Genomic DNA, 13,905 nt, shown 5'->3' with positions numbered 1-13,905 from the left:
AGACTCTCCTAGGAATCAGGGACATCCAATCTTCTCAGAGCACTGAGCATCAGAACAGTTCAGCTAGTCTGTAGTCTCATGATTGCAGTCATCTCCATAGTAGCTGCACTCAAAGAATTGGCCTTAGACAACAGTATTACAAGGACAACTTTGCATTATTTCCCCACAGCCTCCCTGAGAATCAATCTACCAATTTCAAAACCTTTCTGGCAGTAGGTGCCAATTACGTAGAAATAAAAAAGACAGACTATTAAACAAATGCTGCTTAGAGTCTGCTTTCCCCACACTAAACAGATCTTGTCGTATCGAAGAAGTATTAATCTTTCTTACTTGTAAACATGCATTTATTATTGCAGACAATTTTTACAGCTACAATATTTTGCTAATTATTTTGGATTAAATAATTACTGAAGTATTCTTTAAAAGTAATGAAGTAGTAAAAAGAACGGCAAATACTGAAGAGAAATTATTGGAGGTACACGGAGGTGAATTCACTGAGAGGACATACAAGTTTTTACCTTTTCTTATCCCCTTCCACTCCACAGTCCACATTGAATAATTTCTGTCAAATCAGGAGCTCTGCTTTAATGCAGGCCTTCAGTATCTCTACCTGATTCAGTTAGAGGTTGCTTTTTCTTTTTTCTGGACATACGACCCTTCAGAAGTACCTTCAGTCTGTGTCATCTCAGTCTATGTGGGTTTACATTCATTTTTTTTTTTTACCATATGACACTTTACTGATAGTTTTTTCAGGGTACAAGAGTGCAGCCTAGAAATGCTGGTATTCTCTGAATAAGTTGTGTAAAAAAATTGCAAATTTCCTGAAAAATACATAAAATTCAATGTAAATTAAAAACTATATCAGCTTCCATGTCTCAGTAATGGCAAGCGTGTAATTATGGAATATTTAAGTGCTTAATTCAAGGTAACACCTAATACCCTGGCTCTTGCTTTAAGAACTGCAGGAAGTGGACTGACCTTTTAGAGCGCAGAAGTCAACATTTCTCCTAAATCTACCTTTTAAAAATATTAATTTCTAGAAGAGTCTGCATTACTGGAAAAGAAATTGGTTGTTTTTATTGCATTATTTCTGCAATATTTTCTTGGCTTTTAGGAATTACCTGAAATGCTTGATGACTATTTCAAAAACCTTTTAATACTCTAACATTTAATTTAATAAACCTACATCTTTTTTCCAAGTTCTTAGTGCTTTCTCATGCTCATTCTGAAGATTAAGGAACTTTTCTTCATTTTCCTTTGCCTTCTCCCTTTGCAGCTCATTATCTCTTTCAAGGGTCTGCAATAAAATTAATTATCCAAAAAATAATCAATACCACATTAATGAATTTTGATGTGTTTTATGTTGCTTGGACCTTTGCTTCTAACATGCTGGAAGTGCCATACAGATCAGTGATAATGTGCTATCTCAACAATAATTTTCATAAATTAACAGAAAGGTGCTTATAGTTTAGCTAACAGGAAACAGGGGGAGGTTATGAAAAAAGAAATGGCTATAAAAGGGTATAAAAACACTTGCCATTATTCAGTTTCACTGCATAAGTTTTAATGTGCTGAAAAAGTAATATGAAGTCCAGAGATGAGAAATATGAAATGTAGCACAATCTGGATCCATTGTACTTCAAGTAAAAATGACTGTATACTCAAAGAAAATATTTTTATTTTTCTGATCAGTTTTTCTATCCTAAATTGTTTATTAGCCTATCTTACAAACTGTATAAACGTTAAATTCTAAAACATATCTACTGGAATATGAAGTATAAGTCTGATTATACTTTATTTTTATTAGATCATTGAAACAGAATAGAAGTGCATTAAAATAACAGTAATACTAAGTTCTATACTATCTTAATAGTACTCGGAACATTTTCGGGTTAACTCTTTCAGCTTTACTCTGCTAAATTAAAAACAGTCTTGTGTGAATCAACTTCACACACATCTCAGGTACTGTTGGAATTTTTATTCTATCACATTTTTACAGCAAACAATATGGAAGATAAAGGACTTACTGCATCCATTATCTAATATATAGATGACACAAATATATTTGATAATGTAAACATAACTTTAATGCATGTAGCGATATGACCAGCTACTTCTTTATGACTGCTGAGCTTCTTTGTATGTCCACTTGAAAAATGTTATTATGGAGGCAATACTCCAAAGCAATTCCATTTTACTTTTTACTCATTTTACTAAAAATGAGTCTGCTTCTTGATTCACTTAGCATCAATTTTTAAATGCCTATGTTAATTTAGCTACACTATTAATACAAATCTATTTTACAGGTATTAACACTAGGAAAATTCAGACTACCTTGCATTTTTATACACATGGAAAAAGTTGTGCATAAGAATATAATGGATCTTCTCTGACAGATTATATAATTAAAAAGATGAGACAATTCAACAATACATTGTCTGAATAATTGCACTCTGATGTAGCGCCTTTCATCCAGTTCTATAAACTAGGAGCCCAAGACCTCTTGTCTTTGATAATCCTGCTCTAACTCCAAGGATGCTTTTACTTGCATCTCAAATGCAGCCTCCTCAGAGATGGAATGTAATAGTTATTCACAGCATAGCTCTTAGGGCAAAATACCAGGAGTAGCATATGAATAGAACTGATCATATGTTAAAGCCAATAGTACAGAGAAGGGAATACCTGAATTCCTTGCATTCTCAAGTATTCTGTCATCTGTTAAAGAATTACAACTTATTTTTCTGAACTCATAAGAACATTGGTATCCTAGCACCAAGTATGCATAGATAGAATGAGAAAGGACAGTATGATCCTTCTTGAATGCTACCTTGCAATTTAAGTATTCTGTCATCTCAAGCCCAAAAATAAGCAGTAATTTTTTGCGAGTATAAGAATAAAAATACTTCCATGGGACTGTACAATCACTCCTTCTATTTTTCTATTATTCTGAATAAACTCTTTTTGTTGATGAGCAAGGTCCACAAATTCAACAGGGGTGTAAGAGCATAAGAATAATACATAACCTTCAGACCCCATTCATCATATTGTGGTTCTAGAATCAATAAAGATGAAAGCAATAGCTCTCAAATCGGCAGGAAAGTGAGTAGACCCTTCAAGTTATATATTCAGCTCCCTATTTTATAAGTTCCATTTGTTGCTTTAAAAAAATAAAACTGCAAAATAAGCAGTTAACATTGTCTCATCCCCTGGAATATGCCCTAATTGTATCAAACTGTCACCCAAATGAGTAGCTATAAAAAGCAACAATATTTTATGATTACTGTTTAAACAGAAAGACAGACATTTCTGACAAATCAAAATAACACCATGAGTTCATATGGAAAGAACAAGAACACGTGACATTCACTTTTAATATAGCATTGTATTTACATCATGCTGTTTAAGGGAATTGCTGCATTTTATGCATGTATTTGTTGGGTTTACAAAAAAATACATCTATTAAAATATCTAGATGTGGGACTGTTCTCTAGGTTGAGAAGCATGTCTTCTTGGTTCTGGAACACTCTAAGATCAAAGAATTTTAAGTCATGAAAATCCAACACTAGACTAATATAAATACAGGAACCTAAACATCTGAAATCAGTGACTTGTCTTCCTTTTCCAGTCCCTACAGCTTTATCCAGTACTACAAAGCAGGTACTTTAATTCCTAGTAAAATTTTAGCTAGTTTCTGATGGAAAGCATAACTCATCTTTATCCTTGTTTCATCAAAATGCAAAATTCATATATTTATATTGTGGCAGAAAGCAAACTGCTTACATCTATTAAAAGACAAAGTAAAGGCTTATGTGAAGTGAATCTAATTTCAATTTAGCATAGAAGCATTTACTTAGAAGCAAAAGTATACATGCACACAGGAAGTTTAATTTTATATTAACTGAGATCCTAGTTCAAAACCTTGGCCTCACAGGCCAAGCAAAGAATGGAGTAGTTGTGGTTATGTATGGACAATTAGTAGATAATAATTATTAATAGTCCGATTAATGGTTGTACCTGAACTCTGCATGGCACATCTGACCGGAGCAGATATGACCTTAATCTTTAGTGCACTGTGGGCCAATCGGACTGCTAGTGTAATTTAGAATCTAAACTGTTCTGAGCCACTTTTACATGCTCAAAGAGGAACTGAGGAATGCTGCAACTCCACACTCTCCAGTGTGACTACTTACCACCTCTAGCATAAATATGACAACAGACAACACAGCAAGAAATGTCTAAGGGTATGCTCTTTCTTAGGCCCTCTGCTCTAATAAAACTGGGGACAAGTTCTGGCCATGAAGATCTTAAATTTGAAGTCTTTTCCAGAAATGAAATTTATACCTACATGAAAATTATAAGAAACAAAAGTCAGAAAATAATTTGATTTCAAAATACTTGAAAGCAACCCCCATTATGTTCTGGTTTTACCCGCCAGTAATGGCTGATAAGAATGGCAACCATGATTTACTTTAGGGGCAGAACTAAAAGAGGGAAACCATAGACTGCTCTTCAAGGTTCATGCTGACAGTTAAGGAGCTGAGGGAGCAATGGAAGTGAGGTCAAAAGTTCTGAAAAGCATACAGATGTCTTTAACAGCCCCGGACTTAAAAAATACATAACAGATAGTAGCAGCTTGTCTAATCAAGAAAGATCTGACCTGATATTCTTCTTTCAGTGCATTTAATTCACTTTCCATTCTAACATTCGTTTGGGTTATTCGCTGAAGCAGCTCCTGCACACATTGTAGAGAGCTGAGAATTTCCTTATTAATACAAACAAATTAAGACATATTGAATAAGATTTTGTTTCTGAAGTTTAAAAGACATAAATTATGTAATATTTAGATTAACATATTTATTTTTTATTCTGCCAGTGTTTATATACAAAACAATGTATATAAAAATGTATTCCAACATCAACACTGGGGAAAGGCTTGCAGGAAGAAATCAGAACAACTCCAGGTTTTTCTGGCCTTTTGCCTTGGAGAAGATAATATTATTATAACTTTCTACAACTTACTCTTTTTCAGAGAGTTTTCTTATAACTAAAATGGACAATCCATTGATACTTTAAACATACTTCAGTGCAAATCTGAATAAAATATATCGAATCCAACGCCAGTGTGAGTTCAATTAATCTAGCAGAATAATTTTATGGTACCATATTACAGTTCTGGAAAATATGGAAAAATCCCAGAGAAATTATATGACAAGCAAGTAATCACTTCCATTAAGGGATCACCCTTAAGTGATAGTCTGTATCTCCTGAATTAAATCCTAACAGATGTGAACCACCACACATTAGCTTTGCATCATATTGTGCAAGTACATCAGATTTTGCTGTCACTGTCTGAATTTTTGTGGTACCTTCATCAAGACTATATTGTTACTTCAAGGATAGTAAGTTCAAAAAAGGAGCCACCTAAAATGAGTTGATTAAAGTGGTACAGATTTACAAAGCCATGGGTGCTGCCATTAAGTTTGTTGCAGTTAGCTGAAAATATGGAGGGAATGGAGGCAGAGAATCATTTTATATTAAACACTACAAAACGCACTTCCAGAGATTCAAAGACAGAGGGAATGATCTAGCCAAGCTAATGTCTACTCCCTAAAGACCAGAACAGCAGTTACTAGAAGATGACATGCACAGGAAAAAACTGAGTTTCAGGCAGATGACAGTCTTAAATGTGGTCAGTTGCTTCAAAATATACTGAGAGAGGAATGTATTATTAAAACAAAGTACTTTCATATACTTGCAAAGATCTTTCAAATTTATCTACTTTTGGTTCTATTGTATACACAGATACAGCTATCTACTAAAAATAAAACCATTATTTTGGGTGAACTCTCATTCCCTTTCACGCATGTATACTCTTATGCAGAGATAAATAATACTTTTGCACTGAAGCTTAACTTATCTTTAGTTCCATTTTACATCTAGAAAACAGAACCACAGAGATGTGGAATGGCTTGCCCAGTGTCACCTGACAGGTTGGCAGCAGAGCTGGCCATGTCTTTTAAATCTAGTACAGTGTTCACTCAACAAGGTTGCTTCTCTGCATACCATTCAGTGTAAATCAGCTGTAATTTAGATAGTATATTCAGCCTCAGTCCAAGAACCACTGAAGCCAACATCTTCAGTTAATCCAGATGGTGAATTTGTAGTGCTCTATAATATGGAAATCCAGGTCTTCTAACTCAAGTTCTTGAAGAAAACATGAAGTTCATCTCTATATTAAAGCCCTCCCCAGATTTATACCAAAACTCTCCATATGTTAAAACCAACCAACCAACCCCTAGCAATTCACACAGAACAAAACAGAGAAACAAAATAGAGTCCTTCTCTTAGATAATACATACCAAATATGCATATGAATTATGCTACAAGCATGTCCATATAAATGCTTTTAGTGCATTCAGGGCTGTGGGAGTAATGAGGCCTGAGTATGTCTCTCATATTTTCCCTGTGTTTATTGGCAAGTATTTTTAAAAAGCAAACTCAAACCAGGCTTTTACGATTGGAAGAGTACTGCTGGATCAGTCTTCAATGAGTGCTCGGTGGGTATACAAGTAAGCTACTGCTTTTGTCTCTCCCCGAGAACAAGAATGATACACTTCTCTGACATGTTTGGTTTAATGAACTGCAGAATGAAAATTCTGCAACTGTTTAAGAAAAAAAAAGCCAAATCAACCACCCTTTTTACGCTTCATATTCTGCAAAGCAGTGTATTATGCTGTTATTACAGGGAACATAATTTTTTTGCTATGTTTGATACTTGACTCTGTGTACCTTGGTTTGAATATCAGGATTTGCTCTGGAACATACCTGAGTTTGTGATAGAAGACAGTTTTAACTCTGTTCAGCTGTGTATAAGTGTAGCTTAATATTCTAAACGTATACGTTCTGTATGAATGGAACACCATTTCCTTTGTATATGATTGACACATGATTCCAATTTTACCTGGTTTCAATACCAGCAGTATTGTAGTAAACTGCTGGCAACCAGAAAGCAGAACAGCGAGCATGTTATGCAAACCTTATTGCTTATTTGTACTGAACCAATATGTCAACAACTATTTCATCGGTGTACCAAATTCCTCCCCTCTGAATTCAAAGACAAAAGTTAAGACTTGGAATAAAGTGTCAAACAATGGATTTTTTTCTGGTAATACACTTTCTAAAAACTGAGGAGTAAGACCCCATTTATGTTAGTATTAAAATATTTTTGAAGACTAAAAAGTGAATTTAATTAGTTTTAATAGCTTAGTATAATACTTTAAGAAACTTAAATATGAAATATAGCACATATATTATTCTTAAGTGATTTTTTTAAATAGCGAAGTTGTATTAACAACTCACCAGCTTTTCTTCTTTAATGTGAGTGTTTTCTTCTTCAACTTTCTTACTAACTGCTGTCTCCTTAAAAAAAAGAGCATGAAGAACAGTAAAAGGCATTTAAAATTACTATTTTCTGCAGTAATATTGTATTAACGAGATATTGTGAATCATCATGAGGCTATTTAAAGAAACTGAATTATTTTGAAATGTCTTCTTATCCATATTTTTTTTACTATAAAATTATACTTATATTCATAAGCTTATTTACTTGCCTAGAAAAGGTTGTTCTCAAAATAGTTTTGTTATATTGTATATGCAGTCAGTAGAAAGGAATCACTAATCTGTATACATCAGAGAGATCATTGCCATGATGTTTGCTGCACAAAGAACAGAAAATATTCACCAAAAACTTAATTAGTTTAAATTCCAAAATACCATTCTGATTTTTTGTTGCAGTTCTTGAAACTGTTTTTCCTTTGCTGCAAGATTGATGTTTTCTTCTCCCACCCTGTACTGAGATGTGACCTTGGACCTTATCAAGTCTGTAGTTACTTTCTTCAGTTCCTTAACACAGGAAACACATATAAATAGTTGATCCAGTATAGGCATTGCAATTCAAAACAAAGACAAATCTTTTAAACTATCCTGAGTCATGCCCTACTTTTAGATAATGTATGGAAACAACAGAATAAATGAGAGGAACTGAAATTTTTAGGACTGACTTGCTAAACTTTAAACTTGTCACACATGGCTAAAAGTTTATTTTCAGACGTAAAATGTTATTGTGCTAACTTTACTCTGATGTGTTTATGATACTTAAGCATTTTGTTATTTTCTCTTCCAAGAAGCATATTAGAAGTGGAAATTGAGTTGGTGTTGGTAAAATCTGTTACACAAAGATATACAATAGGAATAAAGTACCTATTGTAACTACTGTGTAGGTTCCTGGGAATCAGGATGAAAAAAGGAAGAACAGCGACTATCTGGTAAAAACAGGAACTGGCTATAAATTTGGAGGATCTTTGCTTTTCCTGAAACATTAATTACTTAATCTCAGGAGAATGCTAAATTAATTTTATATTAGAGGCTTCTACAACATGATTTTCCATCTAAAATATGCCTTTGATTTTATAGTCTTTACAGTCTTTTAAATACCCTGCTTTTTTTTTTTTTTTTTGGTATCTGTTTTCTAACCAGTTTATTCCAAGCTCCTAGTGCAGCAAATAAACAGCAAATGCTTTGATCTCATTAAATTACAACTTATAGTTCCTGGAGTCATAAATATTGTGCCCTGTTCTCCCCCACCCCTCCCATTCTGGTACAAGGTAGTCTGTTTAATATCGCTCTCTCCTTGAGCACTCTGACGTTTACTCAGACAAATAGCAGAGGTTATGAATGCTGTTCACAGATAGTATCAAGAATTCTTCATGATGCCATAGTGGTGAACCAAGCATTCAGAATGGTAATAGTTTTATCTAACAACTAAGTTCGGTCTGTTTAACTTTTCTTCACAAAACTGGAATTCCATCTTATCACAGACCAATGGTTTAACAGTTCTGGACAAAATCATATAGCAGTACAAAAGAAAAAGGGAAGATTACATTGTAGCTGAAATTCACAAATACAAAGTTTTACAGAAAATACAAGTATAGGTACGACTTTTAAATAAATAATTTTTTTGCTAGAGGCATTATTTCTCATGTATTTTAGCAATAACCAAATAAAAAATGATCTAGTAAGTACTAAGTGTAATTGCAGAATCAATTATAGAACCCAAAGACAGCAGTGCTTTAGAATTGTGATACCCTGTAAGCTAGTAAGGCTTTTTCCATCTTTTGCAATAAAAACATATATTAGTTGTATTGTTTTTACTAGACAGCTCTGTAATGAAATATGCAAGGAGAGTTCCTCTATTTAAGTGGCAGAAGGTGCAAGCAGTTTTAATTTTGTAAAAGTGAAAAGGTGCACTGTGCCAGTCTTTACAGAGAACTAGAGGAATGGTATACAAAACACAGCTAACAGGTTGTGTGCTACACAAGCAGGTGCAAAAGCCTGCTATGGATCTGATACTATGTATTTTCCAAAACTCAGGAGTTTATTGTGTGCGGAAAAATCTTGCTACTTATTTTGTCAGGGGGAAAGAACAAGTCGTACTAAGTAAATCATGCCCTTGAGATAGCAAAGATGACTGGATTTTCTTCTTTGTATATAGCAGGTGGATGTGTATAAACTATCTGGAACCAAACCCAGATCTGCTAATCAGCAATCAAAGCTGTAGGCAGGAAAAAACAAAACCAACAGACAACCAAAAAATGACACAAACCTAAAAAGAACCAACACAAACCAGATCACCAAAAATAATGAGAAAGTTTTCCATGGTGAGTGAAAGCACAAGCTATGTAGCTATGAAAATAATATAAAATAATTTTAGAAAGACATATGTGTATTTTCTTGTAGTCGGGGGGGGGGGGGGGGGGGGGGAATCATCCCCAGAGTTTTTGCTTCTTTTTCTAGTAGCTTTCTGTCATTAATAAGATCACTAGTAGTATTCAGAACCCTATAAATTAAATTGAATCTGGAAAATAATTTTATCAGGTTTTGGGGAATGCCAAGAATGATAAGGCTTTAAACCCATTCCTTTGATGTGTTGCTAGCAGCCAACGCTTAGGGACATGGTTTCAGAAACACTTCAAGCCAGCGTAAGTCAAGAGTGTCACAAAAGAAACAGTCCTGCTCCTTAAAAGTATTTTCCTTTTGCTAGTTGATCTAAGCTAAAACTTCCTCCCTTTTTTGGTAGAATGTAGTTTTGATCAACACAAAATTTTAATTCTACTTTCCCTCAAGGCCACACAAATACATGTGACAGCATGAAGAGGTGGTATGGCACTGGAAAAGCAGCTGGCACAGGCAGATGTAACCACTTCCCAAGACAGTGCTGATACCTTACACAAACTTTAAGTGTATCCAAAATTGCAACTACATTTTTTGCTCTCTTCCTAGATTGGTGCAACTGTCTTGTAATCTTTCAGGCCTTGAGCAGCATAGCTGTCTTTTAAGCAGCAGAACGGAAGAAACCTTTTTCTTGGCCAGATTTCAATGCAAGCATTTTCATAGTGGTTGAAAAGAATCCTACCACACTGAATATCTAAGCGTTCAAATCCTAAAATAAACGTTACTGAACAGGAAATTGTGCCACAGTCCATTAAGCTAAGATTTAGGAACTGGGCTTGTAAGCAGGCAATGTCAAGAGGAAACTACAACCTCTCCAAATAATATTTCTTTCCACAAATCCCAGAACACTAAACCTGTGCAGAATGGACCTCAATTTAACCCACATTTTACTGTTGTACATATTTAAAGCTCCCATCACACACTTGCAATTTCATTAAAATTGGAGATTAGTTTATTTTTATCCATAAATGTTGAATAGCATTCACTAACTTCGTGTTCCCATTAAGAACAAATGTGTGAGATCATCCTGGTCTGAATCGAAGTAATGGCCGTGATAAGAGCTAACAGCCAAATTAAGAATTTTACTACTATGGATAGTCATTCCCACTCCAGTACTGAGGCTATAGAGGAAAGAAGTTTGAACCCACAAGCTGTCAGAGCTGTTAGAGGTCAGTCAAGTCTCCAAGGCAGATAAAACCAGCTTTGTAAGTTGTCCCAACCTATGCTGCAGATATCATGACTTCTTTCAGCTATGTAGCAAGTGACAACAGCCTGGTAATCCCTCTTCCAAACTCCCCTAAATATCAAAGTTTTCTCATTGCTTTATACCTGTTGTAGGTCCCTTCAGCCCTATGACAGATACATTCCCCAACAAGGGAAAACACTTGACTGCTTTAAGATCACTTCTGCAATGGTTAGGCTAAGTACAAGGTAACCACAATTAAATGAAACAAGCTCAGGGGACTTCTTACTGAGTTCAAACATGTCTTTTCTCTTCTCTTGCAGAGTGACCGAAAAGACAAGCCCACAGCCCTTCACAAACAGAAGTTGTGCTGAACTAACAAGTGCCATTACAGATATAGTTCAGAAATGCACCCTCTCACTGCATAACTTTCCAGAAATGTTTTATAAGCAACCTGTTGAAATAGGGAATGATGAAAGAGGGCTGTATTTTTTTGTACTGTATTGTTAATTTTTAACTCTGTTTTCACAGAAATTCTGTGTTTTGAGGAAAAAGGAATGTCTTTCTGTTATATACAACTTTTATTTATAAAACTATGTTTACAAATAAGCAAACCCCCATTTTTTTGCAAAATAAGGCATTGTCACAGCAAAGTGCTACAGCACTACCTAAATATTAAAACGCTAAGAAATTAAGTTCCAGTTCAGTTTTCCACCATCATTCAGAATAGGATGGTCAAATACTAAACAACCAATAAGAAATTCAGAAATAACCACAATAAAGGCATTTCCTGGTGAACTGAGGAAGCCAGATTAAGTTTCATTTGGCCCCTTTTTCTGCTTATCTAACAGTATTTTATTTAAAATTAATCACCCATGACCTTAAGAATCAAGACTACAGCTGAAAAAAAATGGATCAAGCAATATGTTTGATTACTGGAATACATAAATCAGTAGCAGTTCATCGCACACCTCTGTTACTCACAAATTTCACTATGTAAAATTTTCATAAACATTTTTTTTCTTACCTCTCAAATTACTTACCCTCAGAGAATTCTAAGTAATGAATTATTCCTGGTTTCTTAACCAAAAGCAACAAATCTGATTTACTGTGATGCTTACAAATTTCTAAAACTCCTAAATTTTGATATTTACGATATCTTTCAATAAAGGTATGCTGCATTTTAGATGAATATCCCTCTTTTTGTCACATACAAATTATTTATTCTTTTTTAAAGGAATTGTACAGATGAAGTGTACCCAATGCACGCAAGACAAAGTTGTCCTCAGACCTTCAGGGCTATAACTATATTAGCATTCTAACAAATATGGCTTTTCTGTAGAGGAAAGTTATCACCACTGACAACTTCCAATATTTTTCTGTTGCTCTTCCATCCATCAAATATTTCAGATAAATAGTTTTTATGTATAATATATGAACATATATATAACCTATCATTTGCTAAATAAACATTTCTAAATAACATAAGACCTAATTGTGATTTAGATATTGAGCATTTTTCCAGTGTTCTGATTTACTGTTATTGTGTTTCTCAGTCTGCTTTTATGATGGTAGGAGTTCTGAAATCTCCAAGATCAAACAGTCACTTCAAAAGTTGATCTTTTTGACACTGAGGTTTGCCATGTTATATTCGAGTATCTACCTAAACAAAACTAGATTTAATTCCTGATTAATCTTTACTGTGGCTAGAATATTTTCATGTAATAAAAATTAAATAAAGCACTAGAGAAGGTAAGAATGAAACAAATGAAAAAATCTTAAACTGTCTCTGTTTCAAGATAAAATTTAATTTAAAGTCAAGCTTCTAGAGGCATCATACTCCAAAGAATCTTAACAATAAGAGGCTATGTGCTCTTAAGAACAAAAAACAACACTAGATTCAGGAAAAAATCTCAAGTACTTCTGTACCTTCAAATTTCATTTTTCAGGCAAAAAAAAGGTCATGACAAGTAAACATCCAATTTGTGATCAATTTAACCCAAATATAAAATGGTCATAGTCCCTTCTCCTCATTTACAAATTATCTCCCCCCACCCCTTTTTGTTTTGCAAGAAATTCACAAACTTTGCAAAGATTCCATGGTAGTCCAAAGCATTCGTCTGGAAGCTGGGGATTAACAATAGGCCAAGAAGTTGAGAACAATCATACATTTGTTACCTACCTAAAATCCTCAGAGAATCAAAGGGAGAAAAAAAAAAAAAAGTGGAACAGAAAAATAAAGATATGAAAAAGATGTGGTATGGAAAGATACTGAGTTCACAGGACAATTTTGACTTCAGAGGGTCCCTTTGCTCTTTTCCTGTCAGCACTTAAGAAACAGCTCAAAGGAAAAAGAGAACTTATTGTTCTCATTATTATGTATGTTCAAGAGTGCAACTCAAAAACATACCTGGCCAATAGTAGTTTCTGAATAGATGAGGGCAGAAAAGAGCTTAATGGCCAGACAACTACTTTGTCCATAGTTTCACTATCATCTAATGTCTCAGTTGCCCTGGCACAAAACTCTCCCATTTCTAATGGAGATTCAGTTACGCTTTTTATCCTACGTTCAAGCTACCAGCTTGCTTCTATGGCAACTACTCTTCCTGTTCTACCTCTCTTTGACTAAACTGAAAACACCACTGCTACCTTTCCATATGAGATGGGAGAAGCAATGACGACACAGCACAGGGAAAACAGAAGTTACTAATAACTAACAAGAAATAAGTAGGATGCTGTAGAGGTGACTGAAATTCCCAAGTTACAGAAACTGTTCAGAGCTCCTCCAATTTTAATTGGCACTCATCTGAAGTATCTGTGCATAACAAGGGAGCGTAAGACTAATTTAGCTGTTAGTCACAGAATGAAGAACAGTTCTGCTGCTTGTCCACTACTTCTATTAATACTACAGCAGCTTGTAGAAGTCCCAAAGA

The 13,905-nt window shown here is 34.5% G+C and overlaps 1 protein-coding gene across 1 annotated transcript in view; it reads right to left on the bottom strand.

Moving 5' to 3' along the window:
• CCDC73 (coiled-coil domain containing 73) overlaps positions 1 to 13,905 on the bottom strand; it is an 86,554-nt gene that overhangs the window by 15,548 nt on the left and 57,101 nt on the right. Inside the window, exons 10-13 of the mRNA XM_030039520.1 lie at positions 7,774 to 7,902; positions 7,360 to 7,419; positions 4,658 to 4,762; positions 1,187 to 1,297 (exon numbers count right to left, since the gene is read on the bottom strand). Coding sequence (XP_029895380.1) covers positions 1,187 to 1,297; positions 4,658 to 4,762; positions 7,360 to 7,419; positions 7,774 to 7,902 — 405 coding nt within the window. The remainder of the gene's footprint in view (positions 1 to 1,186; positions 1,298 to 4,657; positions 4,763 to 7,359; positions 7,420 to 7,773; positions 7,903 to 13,905) is intronic.

The sequence above is a fragment of the Aquila chrysaetos genome, chromosome 16, assembly GCF_900496995.4.
Source record: "Aquila chrysaetos chrysaetos chromosome 16, bAquChr1.4, whole genome shotgun sequence".
Lineage (NCBI taxonomy): Eukaryota > Metazoa > Chordata > Aves > Accipitriformes > Accipitridae > Aquila > Aquila chrysaetos.
The sequence above is the reverse complement of the archived record's forward strand: the minus strand, read 5'-3'. Positions and strand labels throughout refer to the sequence as shown.